A 16,748-nucleotide genomic window follows, 5' to 3' on the forward strand; every position below is an offset into this window, starting at 1 on the left:
AGAGAGACAGATGCAGAGAGAGAGGGAGATAGAGAGAGGGAGAGATAGAGAAAGAGAGAGACAGAGAGACAAAGCGAGAGCAAGACAGAGGGAGAGAGAGACAGAGACAAACGGAGACAGAGGGAGAGAGAGACAGCAAGAGAGAGATAGAGGGACAGGGATAGAGAGGGACAGACAGAGACAGAGAGAAATACTGAGAGGGACAGAGAGAGAGGGAGAGAGATATAGAGAGAGACAGAGAGAGAGAGACAGAGAGGGACAGAGACGGAGAGACAGAGAGAGAGAGACAGAGAGAGAGAGACAGACAGAGAGACAGGCAGAGAGAGAGACAGAGAGAGAGAGAGAGATAGGGAGAGAGAGACAGAGACAAACAGGGAGAGAGAGGGAGAAAGAGAGACAGACAGATATAGGGGCAGTGATAGAGAGGGACAGAGAGAGACAGGGAGACAGACAGAGAGGGGCAGGCAGAGGGAGAGGCAGAGAGAGAGAGAGAGAGCGAGAGAGAGAGAGAGAGGGACAGAGAGATAGTGAAAACAAATTAGACCCAAATAACTACCGTGGCATATGTGTCAGTAGGTGCCTAGGGAAGTTATTCTTCAGTATCATAAATAACAGAATGCAGGATTTCCTTAACAAACACAACATTTTCAGTAAAAACCAAATTGGCTTCCTCCCAAAACACCGTACCACTGACCACATTTATACGCTCCACACTCTCATTGAAAAACATGTACACCAAGCGAAAAATGGGAAAATATTTGCCTGTTTTATTGACTTTGAGAAAGCATTTGACTCTATTTGGCATGAAGGGCTCTATTACAAACTCCGCAGCTGTGGTATAGGAGGAAAGGTATATGACCTTATTAAATCAATGTATCTGAATAATAAATGTGGCTTTAAAATTGGGGACAAACGCACTGATCTCTTCGCCCATAGAAGAGGCGTCCGGCAAGGCTGCAATCTGAGCCCGACACTGTTTAATGTATATATCAACGATTTGGCAGAAAAGTTGGACCAGAGCACAGCGCCGGGCCTCTGTCTTCTGGACGGAGAGGTAAATTAGCTGTTTTATGCGGATGACTTGGTTCTGCTGTCCCCCACAGAACAGGGACTGCAGCAACACTTGGACCTACTTGATGAGTACTGCCAAAATTGGGCCCTGGTAGTAAATCTAAAGAAAACCAACATCATGATTTTTCAGAAAAGACCCAGATGTCAGGAAGATAAATACAAATTTACTCTCAATGGTGCTGTTATCGAACACACTATGAGCTATACTTACCTTGGTCTAACCGTCTCAGCATCAGGGAGCTTCAATATGGCAGTGAATGCACTAAAAGAGAAAGCTTGAAGAGCTTTGTATGCAATAAAAAGAAGATTCTACAACATCCAAATCCCAATTAAAATCTGGCTTAAAATATTTGACAGTGTAATCCAGCCTATTGGGCTTTATGGTAGTGAAGTATGTCACCATAATTATAGTAAATGGGAAAAACATACAACAGAGGCCCTGCATGCGGAATTTTGTCGGAACATCCTCCGTATCCAAAGGAAAACACCAACAAACGCATGTAGGGCGGAATTAGGCAGATACCTGCTGATATCCAGAAAAGAGCACTAAATTTTTGGAATCACCTTAAATCTAGCCCCCCAGATACCCTCCAGTTTAAAACCCTTCAAACACAAGAGGGGAACCCAGAAAAAGAGATCCCTATGTCTGTTGGTACTGAGACTAACTACTCCTACTCAGTTAAACCCTATCCAGTTAAACCCTGACCGGCCACAGATTAATACTGACCCCCAATCACCAATTAGAGTGAACCAAATTATCAAACAATGTAAAGAAACGTACTTGGAACATCAGGATAAAGAAACCAAAATCCAAAGCAGATTAGAATGTTACCGTTCCCTAAAAAGAGACTATAAATTGGCAGACTATCTCTCAACTGTTAGAGATATAAAGCAGAGACAGACCCTCACCAAATACAGGTTAAGTGACCACTATTTGGCAGCTGAAAAAGGAAGACAGAAGAGATTCTGGCAACCAAGAGAAAACAGAATATGCGGCCACTGTTTGACAGATGAGGTAGAACCAGAGATGCACTTCCTCCTAAAATGCAAAAAATTTGACAAAACAAGGAAAGCATACTTTGACAAACTCAGTGTGGCAACCCCTGATTTTAAAGAACTAGATGATACATCAAAACTAAGAATAATCCTTGGTGAAGGAAATACGGCTCATCTTGGTGCAAAATACGTAACAGCATGCCATAACCTGAGAGACGGTGAATGACCAACATGCACATATGTACGCACACACTAATTGACATTAACTAACACTAAGAAATGAATATTGAATTGCTAAACTTGCTATTGTGTTGTACTGCTTACAGCTGCAAGAACGTGTGGCAATCAATAAAGGGCTATAGGCATATTGCGAGTTTATGTACAGGGACATATCTATCCATGCACTGTATATTTACATGACATACATACACTGTATGTATGTCATGTTTTATACTTTAGCAATATAACAATGTTTTTTTATCGTGCCAATAAAGTTTTTAAATTGAAATTGAGATTGATAGAGAGAGCTAGAGAGACAGAAACAGAGAGAGAGAGAGAGAGAGAGAACCAGAGAGAGAGAAACAGCGTGAGAGACAGACAGAGAGGGGGAGAGAGACACAGACACAGAGGGATAGCGACAGACAGAGTGAGAGAAAGACTCTGAGTGACAGGGAGAACCAGAGAGAGAGAGAGAGACAGACAGACAGAGAGAGACGGAGAGTGGGAGAGAGAGGCGGCGAAAGGAGAGAGAGATGCAGAGACAGAGGCAGCGAGAGAGAGGGAGAGAGAAAGACAGCGAGACACTCAGAGAGAGAGAGAGAGAGAGGGAGGCAGACACGGAGGGAGAGCAACAGACAGAGAGACTGAGACGTAGACAGAGAGAAATACTCTGAGAGATGGAGAACCAGAGAGAGAGAGAGAGAGACAAAGAGAGAGACACAGAGTGACCAGAGACAGACAGAGAGTGGGAGAGAGAGACAGCGAGAGGCAGCGAGAGAGAGAGAGACAGAGTGACACTCAGAGAGGAAGAGACAGACAGACTCAGAGAGAGACAGAGAGAGAGAGAGATAGGGTCGGAGAGAGAGAGACAGCGTGAGAGACAGAGAGATGGAGAGAAAGAGAGACAGTGGGACAGAGGGGGACCGGGGGGGGGGGAGAGGGGGAGACAGATAGAGAGTGGGAGAGAAGATAGAGAGAGAGTGACAGACAGAGAGTGACAGACAGAGAGTGACAGAGACAGAGGAGAAGCCGTGAGAGAGAGAGAGAGAGAGAGAGAGACAAACTCAGAAAGATAGACAGAGAGAGGCAGAGAAAGAGAGAGGGAGAGACAACGGGATAGAGACACAGAGAGAGACAGACAGAGATACTCATAGAGAGAGAATAAGAGAGAGATAGTGAGAGACCGAGAGAGAGAGAGAGAGAGAGAAGGGGGGGAGAGAGACAGAGGCAGAGAAAGAGAGACAGAAAGAGATAGAGAGAGAGGCATTGAGAGAGAGAGAGACAGATGGACAGAGAGAGAGAGAAAGAAAGAGAGAGACACACAGTGGGAGAGGGGGAGATAAATAAAAAGTGATAGACACAGAGGGAGTGAGGGGGACAGTGAGAGATAGAGAGATCCAGAGACAGAATGACAGAGATACAGAGACAGTGGCAGAGAGAGAGAGAGAGAGACAAACAGGGACAGAGAGATAGAGAGAGAGGGACAGTGAGAGAGGGAGTGAGACAGAAGGAGAGGGAGAGAAAGAGAGACACACATAAGGAGAGACAGCGGGAGAGAGAGATACAGAGACAGTGAGAGAGCGAGAGATTGAGAGACAGAGGGAGAGAGAGACAGAGTAGGAGAGAGGTACACAGACAGAGAGAGTGCGGGTGAGAGACAGAGAGAGAGTGACAGACAGACGGAGAGAGAAAGAGAGAAGCAGACATACAGAGAGAGAGGGAGAGAGAGAGACAGAGAGAGAGACAGACAGACAGACAGACAGACAGACAGACAGACAGACAGAGAGAGAGTAGAGTCAGGGACAGAGAGAGACAGACAGAGAGAGAGAGAGAGAGGCAGAGTAGGAGAGAGATACAGAGAGAGAGTCAGACAGAGATACTCAGAGAGAGAGAGACCAAGAGAGACAGAGAGAGAGAGAGAGAGGGGACAGTGAGAGAGAGTGTGAGGCAGAGACAGAGAGAGAGAGAGATAGAGAGAGGTCAGAGAGAGAGACATTTAGAGGCACAGAGAGAGAGAAAGAGAGAGGGGGAGGGGTGAAGAAGGTGGCTGGGTGAAGAGGGGTGAGAGGCTGGAGGTGGATAGGGGATGAAGGGAGTAGCGGGGAAAGCAGGGATCGAAGGGAGGGGGAGGGATTCAAGGGGGAGTGGGTTTGGTGCTGAGGGGGATGAATGGGGGGCAGGGAACTGGGGGGGGGGGGGAGAGAGAGGTCCAATGATCCATGAAAGCGGGTAGGGAGCCAGGTGGGGGTGGGTTCACATTGCTTGGGGGTGGGGAGGAGGGAGCAAAGGGGGGTAAGGAGCAGGATGCGGCGACAGGGGTGAGGGGCAGGGAGCCACAGGGAGGAGGTCACATTGTTTGGGCATGGGGAGGGTGTTGCAGTTTAGGAAGTCAAACCAGGGCAGGATCTTCACTGTGAATGGCGGGCGCTGGGGGAATGTGTGGAGCCGAGGGATCTAGGAGTTGGGCCGAAGGGCCTCTTTCCAACGCTGTATCACTCTATGAATCTATGACAAAGTGCTGGAGTAACTCAACGGGTCAGGCAGCATCTGTGGAGAGAATGAATGGGTGACATTTTGGGTCAAGACCCTTCTTTGGTTTAGTTTAGTTTAGAGATGCAGCGCGGAAACAGATCTTTTGGCCCGCAGAATCCGCGCCGACCAGCGATTCTATCACTAGCACTATCCTACGCACATTAGGGACAATTTAACAATATTGCGGAGGCCGACAAATCTACAACCCTAAACGTCTTTGAAATGTTGGAGAAAAGCGGAGCAGCCGGAGTAAAAACCATCACAGGTCAAGGGGAGAACGTACAAACTCCACATGGACAGCACCGTAGTCAGGATGGAGCCCGGGTATCTGGCGGTGAGGCAGCAGCTGTCCCGCTGCGCCACTGTGCCGCACAGAATTGTATTAGTGATAAATAATGCATCCCAGAGTACTTAAGGAAGTAGCCCCAGAAATAGTGGATGCATTAGTGATGATTTTTCAAAACTCTTTAGATTCTGGAGTAGTTCCTGAGGATTGGAGGGATGCTAATGTAACCCCATTTTTTAAAAAGGGAAGGAGAGAGAAAACGGGGAATTACAGACCAGTTAGTCTAACATCAGTAGTGGGGAAAATGCTAGTCAGTTATTAAAGATGGGATAGCAGCACATTTAGAAAGTGGTGAAATCATTGGACAAAGTCAGCATGAATTTATGAAAGGTAAATCATGTCTGACGAATCTTATAGAATTTTTTTCGAGGATGTAACTTGTAGAGTGGATAAGGGAGAACCAGTGGATGTGTTATATCTGGACATTCAGAAGGGTTTCGACAAGGTCCCACATAAGAGATTTCGATGCAAACGTAAAGCACACGGTATTGGGGGTTCAGTATTGATGTGGATAGAGAACTGGCTGGCAGACAGGAAGCAAAGAGTAGGAGTAAACGGGACCTTTTATGAATGGCAGGCAGTGACTAGTGGCGTACAGCAAGGCTCAGTGCTGGGACCCCAGCTATTTACAATATATATTAATGATTTGGACGAGGGAATTGAATGCAAAATCTCCAAGTTTGCGGATGACACGAAGCTGGGGGGCAGTGTTAGCTGTGAGGAGGATGCTGGGAGGCTGCAAGTTGACTTGGATAGTTTGAGTGAGTGGGAAAATGCATGGCAGATGCAGTATAATGTGGATAAATGTGAGGTTATCCACTTTGGTGGCAAGAACAGGAAAGTAGACTATTATCTGAATGGTGGCCGTTTAGGAAAAGGGGAGATGCAATGAGACCTGGGTGTCATGGTACACCAGTCATTGAAAGTAGGCATGCAGGTGCAGCAGGCAGTGAAGAAGGCGAATGGTATGTTAGCATTCATAGCAAAGGGATTTGAGTATAGGAGCAGGGAGGTTCTACTGCAGTTGTGCAGGGCCTTGGTGAGACCACACCTGAAGTATTGCGTACAGTTTTGGTCTCCTAATCTGAGGAAGAACATTCTTGCCACGGAGGGAGTGCAGAGAAGGTTCACCAGACTGATTGCTGGGATGGCAGGACTTTCATATGAAGAAAGACTGGATAGACTCGGCTTGTACTCGCTAGAATTTAGAAGATTGAGGGGTGATCTTATAGAAACTTACAAAATTCTTAAGGGTTTGGACAGGCTAGATGCAGGAAGATTGTTCCTGATGTTGGGGAAGTCCCCAGAACAAGGGGTCACAGTTTAAGGATAAGTGGGAAGACTTTTAGGGCCGTGATGAGAACGTTTTTTTTCACACAGAGAGTGGTGAATCTGTGGAATTCACTGCCACAGAAAGTAGTTGAGGCCAGGTCACTGGCTATATTTAAGAGGGAATTGGATGTGGCCCTTGTGGCTAAAGGGATCAGGGGGTATGGAGAGAAGGGAGGTACAGGATATGGAGTTGGATGATCAGCCATGATCATATTGAATGGCGTTGCAGGCTCGAATGGCCGAATGGCCTACTCCTGCACCCATTTTCTATGTTTCTTTATAACGGTTTCCTCCGCCATAAACGCACTCAATATGTGCTAGTAATGTCCTGTTTGCCCTGTGTTCCCCTCCTGCAGGGTTTAGGAGCCGTTGCTGTGGACGGAGAGTCGGGGACGTGAGCGGCCATTGAGGGCGGCCAGGGTGCCAGTGGGCTCCCCCATCTGCTCGGTGTGCGGGCTGAGCTTCGATGGAGGACCAACAAGTTAAATTGACATTTGTGGCAAGGCGTGGCGGTGCCTGAGCGAGCTGGAGGCCCATCGGCTGGTGCACACGGGAGAACGTCCCTTCAACTGCTCGGAAAGCGGCAAGAGCTTCACTCACTACAAGTACTTGCAGGGGCACAACAGCATGCACTCCAGCGAGAGGCCCTTCACCCGCTCCAACTGCAGCATGAGCTTCAAGACGGCGAATCACCTGAAGATACACCGGCAGGTGCACACGGGCGAGAAGCCCTATGGCTGCTCCACCTGCGACATGAGCTTTGTCCAGTTGTCGGGGCTAAGGCAGCACCTACTGGTGCACAGCACTGAACGGCCCTTCACCTGCTCCGACAGCGGCAAAGGCTTCAAGTCGTCCAATCACCCGAAGAGGCACAGGCGCCTGCACGCCCGCGAGCGCCCCTACACCTGCAGTGACTGCGGCAAAGGCTTCACCCAGTCCAAAGACCTGCTGTCCCACCGGCGCCTCCACACCGGCGAGCGCCCATACCGCTGCGACCAATGCGGCAAGCGCTTCACCCAGTCCAGTCACCTGCTGGACCACCAGCGCACCCACACTGGGGAGCGGCCCTACACCTGCGCCCAGTGTGGCAAGGGCTTCACCCAGTCCTCTCACCTGCTGGAGCACCAGCGCACCCACACTGGGGAGTGGCCCTACACCTGCACCCAATGCGGCAAGGGCTTCATCTGCTCCAACAGCCTGCTGGGGCACCAGCGCACCCACACCGGGGAGCGCCCCTACATCTGCACCCAGTGCGGCAAGGGCTTCACCCATTATAGATACCTGCTGGAGCACCAGCGCACCCACACCGGGGAGCGCCCCTACAACTGCACCCAGTGCGGCAAGCGCTTCACCCGGTCCAGCAACCTGCTGGCGCACCAGCGCACCCACACCGGGGAGCGGCCCTACACCTGCACCCAGTGCGGCAAGGGCTTCACCCGTTCTAGTCACCTGCTGGAGCACCAGCGCACCCACACCGGCGAGCGCCCATTCACCTGCACCCAGTGCGGCAAGGGCTTCAACCAGCCAAGCACCCTGCTGGTGCACCAGCACACCCACACTGGCGAGCGCCCCTACACCTGCGTCCAGTGCGGCAAGGGCTTCACCAGCTCCTCCAAGCTGCTGTCCCACCAGCGGGTGCACTCCGGCGACCGTCCCGTCCCCAGCCCGGTGTGTGGAGAAAGCTTTGCCATGGCCTCCCACGCCCTGTCTCACCAGCGCGTGCACACCAGTGGTCAGCCCTACGACTGTCCGTACTGCGGTGAGTCGTTTGACAGCACGCGGGGGTTGCGGCAACACCGGCGGACCCACGCCGGCGAGCAGCTGCTCCCACTGTGACAAGAGAGCACGGGGGCTGCGGGAGCACCAGTGGATACACACCGGAGAGAGACCCTTTGTGTGCGCTGAGTGTGGCAAGGGTTTCACCCACATGTCCAGCCTGTGGCAGCACCGGCGTACCCACTGCGGTGAGCGTCCCTTCCCCTGCCCGTCCTGTGGTAAGTGCTTCACCTGCCTTGACCACCTGCTGGAGCAACGACAAATCCACAACGGTCAGTGCCCGTTCACCTGCCCGCTCTGTGGCAAGGCCTTTGCCCGCTCCTCCAGCCTGCTGGCACAACGCCACATGGATAGATAAGCACTGTTTAAGTAGACACAAAATGTTGGAAGGAATGGGTAACGTTTCTGGGTCGAGACCCATCTTAAATGTCGACCTGAAACGTCAACCATTCCTTGTCTCCAGAGATGCTGCCTGTCCCGTCGTCTCCGTGCATTCCATTCTCTAGGCCCCCATCCTCTCATCTTCATCATGGACGTCCAGTCACTCTACACCTCCATCCCCCACCAGGATGGTCTCAAAGGCGTCCGGTTCTTCCTCGACCAGAGAAGCAACCTATACCCATCCACTCAAACTCTCCTCCGCTTAGCGGAGCTGGTCCTTACCCTCAATAGCCTTGTTTAACTCCTCCCATTTCCTCCAAACACAATGCGTAGCTATGGGCACGCGCATGGGCCCCAGCTGCGCCTGCCTCTTTGTCTGGTACGTCGAACAATCCTTGTTTGAGGCATACCAGGGCCCCATCCCCGACCTCTACCTCCGCTACATCGACGATTGCTTTGGTGCCACCTCCTGCACCCACACACAACTGACTGACTTCATCCACTTCACCACTAACCTCCATCCGGCACTGAAATACACCTGGACCATTTCCGACCCTTCCTTGACCTCACTATCTCCATCACAGGTGATAGACTTCTGACCGACATCCACTATAAACCCACTGACTCCCATGGCTATCTGGACTACACTTCTTCCCACCCTGCTTCCTGTAAGGACTCCATCCCCTACTCCCAATTCCTCCGTCTACGCCGCATCTGCTCCCAGGATGAGGCGTTCCACACCAGGGCATCAGAAATGTCCTCATTCTTCAGGGAACGGGGGTTCCACTCCCCTCCTATAGATGAGGCGCGCACTAGGGTCTCTTCCATACCCCGCAACACTGCTCTCTCTCCCCATCCTCCCAATCGCAACAAGGGCAGAGTCCCCCATGTCCTCACCTTTCACCCCACCAGCCGTCACATACAACAAATAGTCCTCCGTCAGTTTCGCCACCTCCAACGTGACCCCACCATTCGCCACATCTTCCCATCTCCCCCCCCCCCTGTCTGCCTTCCGCAAAGACCGTTCCCTCCGTAACTCCCTTGTCAATTCTTCCCTTCCCTCCCGCACCACCCCCTCCCCGGGCACTTTCCCTTGCAACCGCAAGGGATGCTACACTTGTCGCTTTACCTCCCCCCTCGACTGCATTCAAGGACCCAAGCAGTCATTCCAGGTGTGCCAGAGGTTCACCTGCATCTCCTCCAACCTCATCTATTGCATCTGCTGCTCTAGATGTCAGCTGATCTACATCGGTGAAACCATGCGTAGGCTTGGCGATCGTTTCGCCGAACACCTCCGCTCGGTCCGCTTTAACCGTCCTGACCTCCCGGTGGCCCAGCACTTCAACTCCGTATCTAACCTCTCTGTCCGAGGCCTCCTCCATGGCCAGAGTGAGGCCCACCATAAATTGGAGGAACAGCACCTCATATTCCCCTTGGGGAGTCTGCATCCTGCTGGCAAGAACATTGAATTCTCACAATTCTGTTAGCCCTTGATGTCTCCTCCCCTTCCCAGCTCCCCCTCAGCCCTCGGGCTCCTCCTCCTTTTTCCTTTCTTCTCCCCCGCCCCCCACCCCCCATCAGTCTGAAGAAGGGTTTTGGCCCGAAACGTTGCCTATCTCCTTCGCTCCATAGATGCTGCCGCACCCGCGGAATTTCTCCAGCATTTTTGTGTACCTTCGATTTTCCAGCATCTGCAGTTCCTTCTTAAACAACATGCTGCCTGTCCTACTGACTTACTCCAGCACTCTGAAATGTCACCTATCCATGTTCTCCAGAGATGCTGCCTGACCCGCTGACTTACTCCAGCATTCTGAAATGTCACATATCCATGTTCTCCACAGATGCTGCCTGTCCCGCTGACTTACTCCAGCACTCTGAAATGTCACCTATCCATGTTCTCCAGAGATGCTGCCTGACCCGCTGAGTTACTCCAGCACTCTGAAATGTCACCTATCCATGTTCTCCAGAGATGCTGCCTGTCCCGCTGAGTTACTCCAGCACTCTGAAATGTCACCTATCCATGTTCTTTTTTTTTTTTTTTTGAAAATATTTTTTATTGGAGATAGGTACATAACCTATTACATCATTACAGTCTTACATTTTTAAATTGATAATATTGTCAATTATTATTACATTGTCTCCAATACCTTTTGCCTTTTTAAAAAAAAACTAGATAGAACTAAAGAGATAGATGAAGTAAAGAAAGAAAAGAAAGAGAAGAAAAACAAAAACAACAACAAAAAAAAAAACAAAAAAAAAAAAGATAGTTAAAGAAGAATGGAAAAATTTATTAAAATAAAAAACTTCATTCGAGATATATTCGTACATTTCAAAGTATAGCATTTCATCCATTCTTTAGCCCGAGTGCTAGTCAGGTTCCTGTGCTGAACTATTCTGACCCTTTAAGTAATCAATAAAAGGAGACCATGTTCCAACGAATAATTCCTGTTTGTCCAACAGGGAAAATCTGATTCTTTCCACGTTTAAGGTCTCCGTCATTTCTATAATCCACATTTTGATTGTGGGGGCCGTAGGGCCTTTCCAAAATTTTAGAATTAATTTTTTTCCTGTTATTAAACTATAATCAATAAAGTTTCTTTGTGTTGTTCTAAATGTTTGATTTAATTCTAATATTCCGAGTATTATTAATTTTGGATCTGGGTCCAATTGTGTGTTGGTTACTTTAGATATTATACTGAAAATATTTACCCAGAATTTTTAATTTTATACAGTTTGCAAACATATGAGATAATGTAGCTTCTAAATGTTGACATTTATCACATATAGGTGAGATATGTTGAAACATTTTATGTAGTTTTGTTTTTGAATAATGTAACCTATGTATTACTTTAAATTGTATTAGAGAATGTCTGGCGTTTAGTGAACACTGATGTATGTGTTGCAAACTTTCTTCCCAAGTACCTTTCGTTATTACTTGATTTAATTCTTTTTCCCATGTTTGTCTGTGTAAGTCCGTCGAAGGAATGTCACTGTCTAATAAGATATTATATATATAAGATATTAATTTTTCTGTATTAGGATGTTTGTTCCAACATTCATCAAGAATTTCTGAATTTCTAATTCGAAAATTTTGAGAGTTCGATTTTACATAATCTCTAAGTTGAAGATATCTGAAATAATCATTTCCTCGAAGTCCATAAATCTGTTGCAACTCCTGAAATGTCAGAAAAGTGCCTTCCTTGTAAAGTTGTCCCATATTTTTAATTCCATAATTCTTCCATTGTGTAAAACCCCTGTCCAACCATGAAGGCTTAAACAAAGGATTATTCACAATTGGAAGAAAAAGTGATAAATTATCTAATTTTAATGTCTTTTTTAATTGTTTCCAAATTCGTATAGCACTAAATATTATAGGGTTTTCCCTATAAATTTTTTTGTTTAATTTAGACGTAGCAAATAATATCGAACCGATATCAAAAGGTAAACAATCTTCCTTTTCCATTTTTAACCAGTCTGGTTGATGATCTATTTCTTCCAACCAGAAATTCATATTTTTGATATTAACTGCCCAGAAATAAAACAAAAAATTAGGTAAAACCAAGCCTCCATTTATTTTTGATTTACACAAGTGTCTTTTGTTTATCCTATGATTCTGATAATCCCAGATAAAATCATTAACAATGGAGTCCAATTTAAAAAAAAAAATTTTTTGCCAGATATATCGGAATTGTCTGAAAAAGGTATAATATTTGCGGTAAAAAAATCATTTTTATGGCATTAATTTTGCCAACCATTGAGATACTGTTTTCCAGTATTGAATATTCTTATGTAGTTTGTTCAGTAATGGGGGAAAATTTGCTTTAAATAATGATGTATATATCTTAGTTACATAAATACCTAGATATTTAAATTTTTCATTTACTATTTTAAATGGAAATTGTTGTATTATCTGTTTGTTATGTTCCCTTATTGGCATAATTTCACTTTTATTCCAATTTATTCTGTATCCTGAAAGTGAACCAAATTGGGTTATTAGCTTTAATAAGTTTGGAATACTAATTTCTGGTTTTATAATGTAAATTAATACATCATCTGCGTATAGAGAAATTTTATTCACTGTGTCCTTTGTGTTATACCCATGTATTTCCGGATGCCCCCTAACTCTTTCTGCCAGTGGCTCAATAGCAAGCGCAAATAATAATGGAGATAACGGGCATCCTTGTCTACAACCTCTAGATAGGCTAAATTTAGATGACAACCTTTGGTTTATAAATATTCTAGCCGTGGGATTTGTATATAACAGTTTTATCCATGTACAGAATTTCTCCCCTAGCTGCATCTTTTCCATCACCGAAAATAAATAAGACCATTCGACCTGATCAAATGCTTTTTCAGCGTCAAGTGAGATTATTGCTAGATCTTCATTAATAATTCTCTTGGAATATATAATATTGAATAATCTTCTTAAATTATAATATGAGTACCGTTTCTGAATAAAGCCTGTTTGGTCAGGGTGTATTAATTTATTCATCACTGTACTTAATCTATGCGCTAGTATTTTAGTTAATATTTTCTGATCTGTATTTAAAAGTGCAATTGCTCTGTATGATCCCGGATCTTCCGGATCTTTATCAGCTTTAGGAATAAGTGTTATTATAGATTCATTTAAAGTGTCTGGAAGTTTCTGTTGAGTATAGATATACTCATACAGTCTTTGTAAATGTGGGCAAAGCAAATAATAAATTTTTTTGTAAAATTCGGAGCCTAAACCATCTGGTCCTACTGCTTTACCATTTTTTAAAGAGCCAATAGACTCCTCAATATCCTTTATCGTAATCTCCCTTTCTAATAATTCTCTATCGTTTGAATCTAAACCTTTTAAATTACATTTTATTAAAAAATCTGCTATTCCTTCTGATTGTGCTACGGTTTTAGTTGAATAAAGGTTATGATAGTATTGCAGAAATCTATCATTTATGTCCTTGGGCATTTTTAATAATTCTCCTGTCTCTGTTCTAATTTTATGAATTATTTTTTCCCCTTCCATTTTTCGTAACTGGCGTGCTAATAGTTTTTGTGGTTTGTCTCCAAATTCAAAATGTAATTGTTTGGTTTTTTGATAAAGTTTTATTACTTGTTCTGAATACATTTTATTTAATTTATATTTCAATACAGCAATTTTATTATGTTTTAACGTAGATGGCATTCTCGCATTTTCTATATCTAGTTGCTTGATTTCACTTTCCAATGTTTGTTGCTTGATCCTGTTCTCTTTATTATAAAATGCTTGAGCAGAAATTAATGTACCTCGAACATAAGCTTTGAACGTTTCCCACATAAGAGAAGTAGGTGTGTCAGGGTTGTCATTTTCCTCAAAAAATATTTGAATCTGTTTAATAATATATTCCTGGCATGATCTTTCGTTCAAAATTTGTGGGTTAAATCTCCAATATGCTTGTTTCTCGGACATTCCATTTAATTTAATCATGAATGTTACAGGTGCATGATCTGAGATTATAATGTTATGGTATTTTGAATTATAAATAAATGGGATAAACGTAGAGTCAACTAAAAAATAATCTATTCTTGAGTATGCTTGTGTACTGGTGAGTAAAATGAATATTCCCGTCCAGTTGGGTTTTCTATTCTCCAGACATCCTTAATATTAGTGGTATTAATAAATGAATTTAAAAATACACTTGATTGAGATTTTACTTTTTTTTGCCTTGATGATCTATCTAAGTATGAATCTAATGTACAATTGAAGTCTCCTCCAATTATTAATTTATATTGTGTAAATTCAGGAATTTTATTAAATGTTTTATTAAAAAATGTGGGGTTATCAAAATTAGGCCCATAAACATTTAGAAGAATCACTTTTTCTCCATTTAACTCTCCAACTAATATAATATATCTACCATCAATATCCACTATTGTTGAAGAGTTCGTAAAAGGTATTCCTTTATGAATTAATATTGCAACTCCTCTGGACTTGTGGGAAAAGGACGAATGATATGATTCAGCGATCCACTTAGCTTTAAGTCTATGTTGAGATTCCTTTTTAAGGTGTGTTTCTTGAAGAAATATTATATCTGTTTTGATTAAATTTAGATGTGCCAAAACTTTACCTCTCTTAATTGGTTCATTGATTCCCTTGACATTCCAACTACAAAATGTTATTCCCTGACCCCCTCTTGTCATGTTAACATCTTGCATATTGTTTCTAAGGTGGTCTATAACCGAGCAGAAGGTACAACACATAGAACCTGACCCTGCTCCCGAACCTCAAATAGATGAATTTAAAATCATATACGTCGCTCTTCCGAACACATCTCCTTGTATTAGTCTTATTTTTCCATTCAATCATTAAGTTATAAAAATATTTAAAGTGAAGAAAGTGATAGAGTTGGTTAGTGTAGGGTGAAAGAAAAAGAACTACATCTACAATTAGTGTAGTTAGTGATAGCCACACTAACGTGGCTAGAATTCTAAAGACTTCCGTAGCCTTTGTAAGAAAAAAAAAATTCCCAGCTCCGTGCCCGAAGAAAAAAAAAGATTATTTCTAACATTCAAATAACTTCTTTGGGAGTAACAAACTTATTTACATACCCATACATACACACACACAATATATATATATATATATACCCATATGTATACATACATAAGCACGTAACCCTGCAGAAAAGTTCAAGGACAGCAAAAATTCACAACGTTATTATTCTCTACATATCATATTAATTTCTTCGCTAAATCTATAAATTTAATTTTAAATTGAAAAATAAAGAGAAAAACCGTCAAACTTTATTATGACGTAGGCTAATTTACCTCTAGCATATCTTCCTATATAATATAAGTATGTAATTCATTTCTACGTTAATCGAAGACTATTAATTATTAATCATTGTTATCAATCATATACAGTATTAACTTTTTATGAGAAATGTTAATGTTAATAATTTTAGTGGTAATATGGATATTTAATAAGTATTAGTTGTTACATATATAGTTAGATATGACTATACAGATAATAATAATGATTAGTAAACAAAAAAAAAAAAAACAAAAAAAAAAATACAAAGATCACGGTTTTATCCAATGTCCTCCGTCGATTTCGGTTTCCGAATGTCCTTAAAGCTCTTGAAAGAACTTTAAAGGTCCTTTTAGATCTGGCGGTCCTGTTAGTCCTTGACTCCTAAGGAGTAATGTAAATTCTTCAGTCTATGGTCATGTTACCGACTTCTTTGGCATATTCCAGTGCTTTTTCGTGGTCTGTAAAAAAGTGCTCCTTGGACTTGTAGGAGACTCTTAATCTTGCGGGATAAAGCAAGCTGTATCTCAAATCAGGTACATTCTTCAATATTCTTTTTGTCTCAGTGAACAGCGCTCTTTTCTTGAAGACTTCTGCCGGATAATCTCGGTAAATACTGAATCTCACACCTTCAAAGAGGAGCTGTCCGCCTCGAACAATTTTCTTCATTATATCGTCAAATTCATGATCCAGTTGCACTTTTACGATAATTTGTCTTGGATGGGCATCATCTTGTATACGACGTCGCTGCGCTCTATGAGCTCGACCGAGTGAAGGTTTGTGATCCAATTTTAAGGCTTTTTGTAATAGGTCTGCCACAAAATCCCGAGTGCCCATTTCCCTCTCACTTCCTTCTTTCACCCCTACAATTCTTAGATTCTTACGTCTTTGACGCCCCTCCAAATCGGTACATTTATCACTTAATTTGATCACCATATCGGAGAGGCGTTGGTTTTCAGTAAGGAGTCGACTTACAGTTTCCGCACTTGTCGTCGCCCATTTCTCAAGTTCGGTTATCGCTGTTCTATGTTGATCAAGTTCGTGATGAATGGTCCACCTCCGTTTTAACCTTCGTTTCCACCGAAACGAGCCTGGCTTCCAGCACTTCCATCTGATCCTTGACCTCTTCCTCCCTCGTCCTCTTCCAGATTTCCAGCATTTGTTGAACGGTAGAATGCATTTCTGCTTTAAAATCTACCTTAAAAGCATCAAGTACCTCTTTAAAATTCTCTCCAAAGGTTTTCATTTCGGCAGCGAGAAAGGTTTTAAGTTCCTCCATTTCAGACTTTTTCTGTTTCATTTTCTTCGGAGGGTCTTCCTGGG

General features: G+C 44.1%; 1 protein-coding gene across 1 annotated transcript; it reads left to right on the top strand.

Moving 5' to 3' along the window:
* The first annotated feature begins 5,213 nt into the window (after positions 1-5,213).
* LOC116982297 (zinc finger protein 501-like) lies at positions 5,214-8,377 on the top strand. The gene is made up of 3 exons (XM_033035568.1): positions 5,214-5,225; positions 7,001-7,291; positions 7,394-8,377. The coding sequence occupies exons 1-3, from the start codon at positions 5,214-5,216 to the stop codon at positions 8,330-8,332; spliced, it is 1,242 nt and encodes a 413-aa protein (XP_032891459.1). The 3' UTR covers positions 8,333-8,377.
* The last annotated feature ends 8,371 nt before the right edge of the window (positions 8,378-16,748 follow it).

The sequence above is a fragment of the Amblyraja radiata genome, chromosome 16 (assembly GCF_010909765.2).
Source record: "Amblyraja radiata isolate CabotCenter1 chromosome 16, sAmbRad1.1.pri, whole genome shotgun sequence".
Classification (NCBI taxonomy): Eukaryota; Metazoa; Chordata; class Chondrichthyes; order Rajiformes; family Rajidae; genus Amblyraja; species Amblyraja radiata.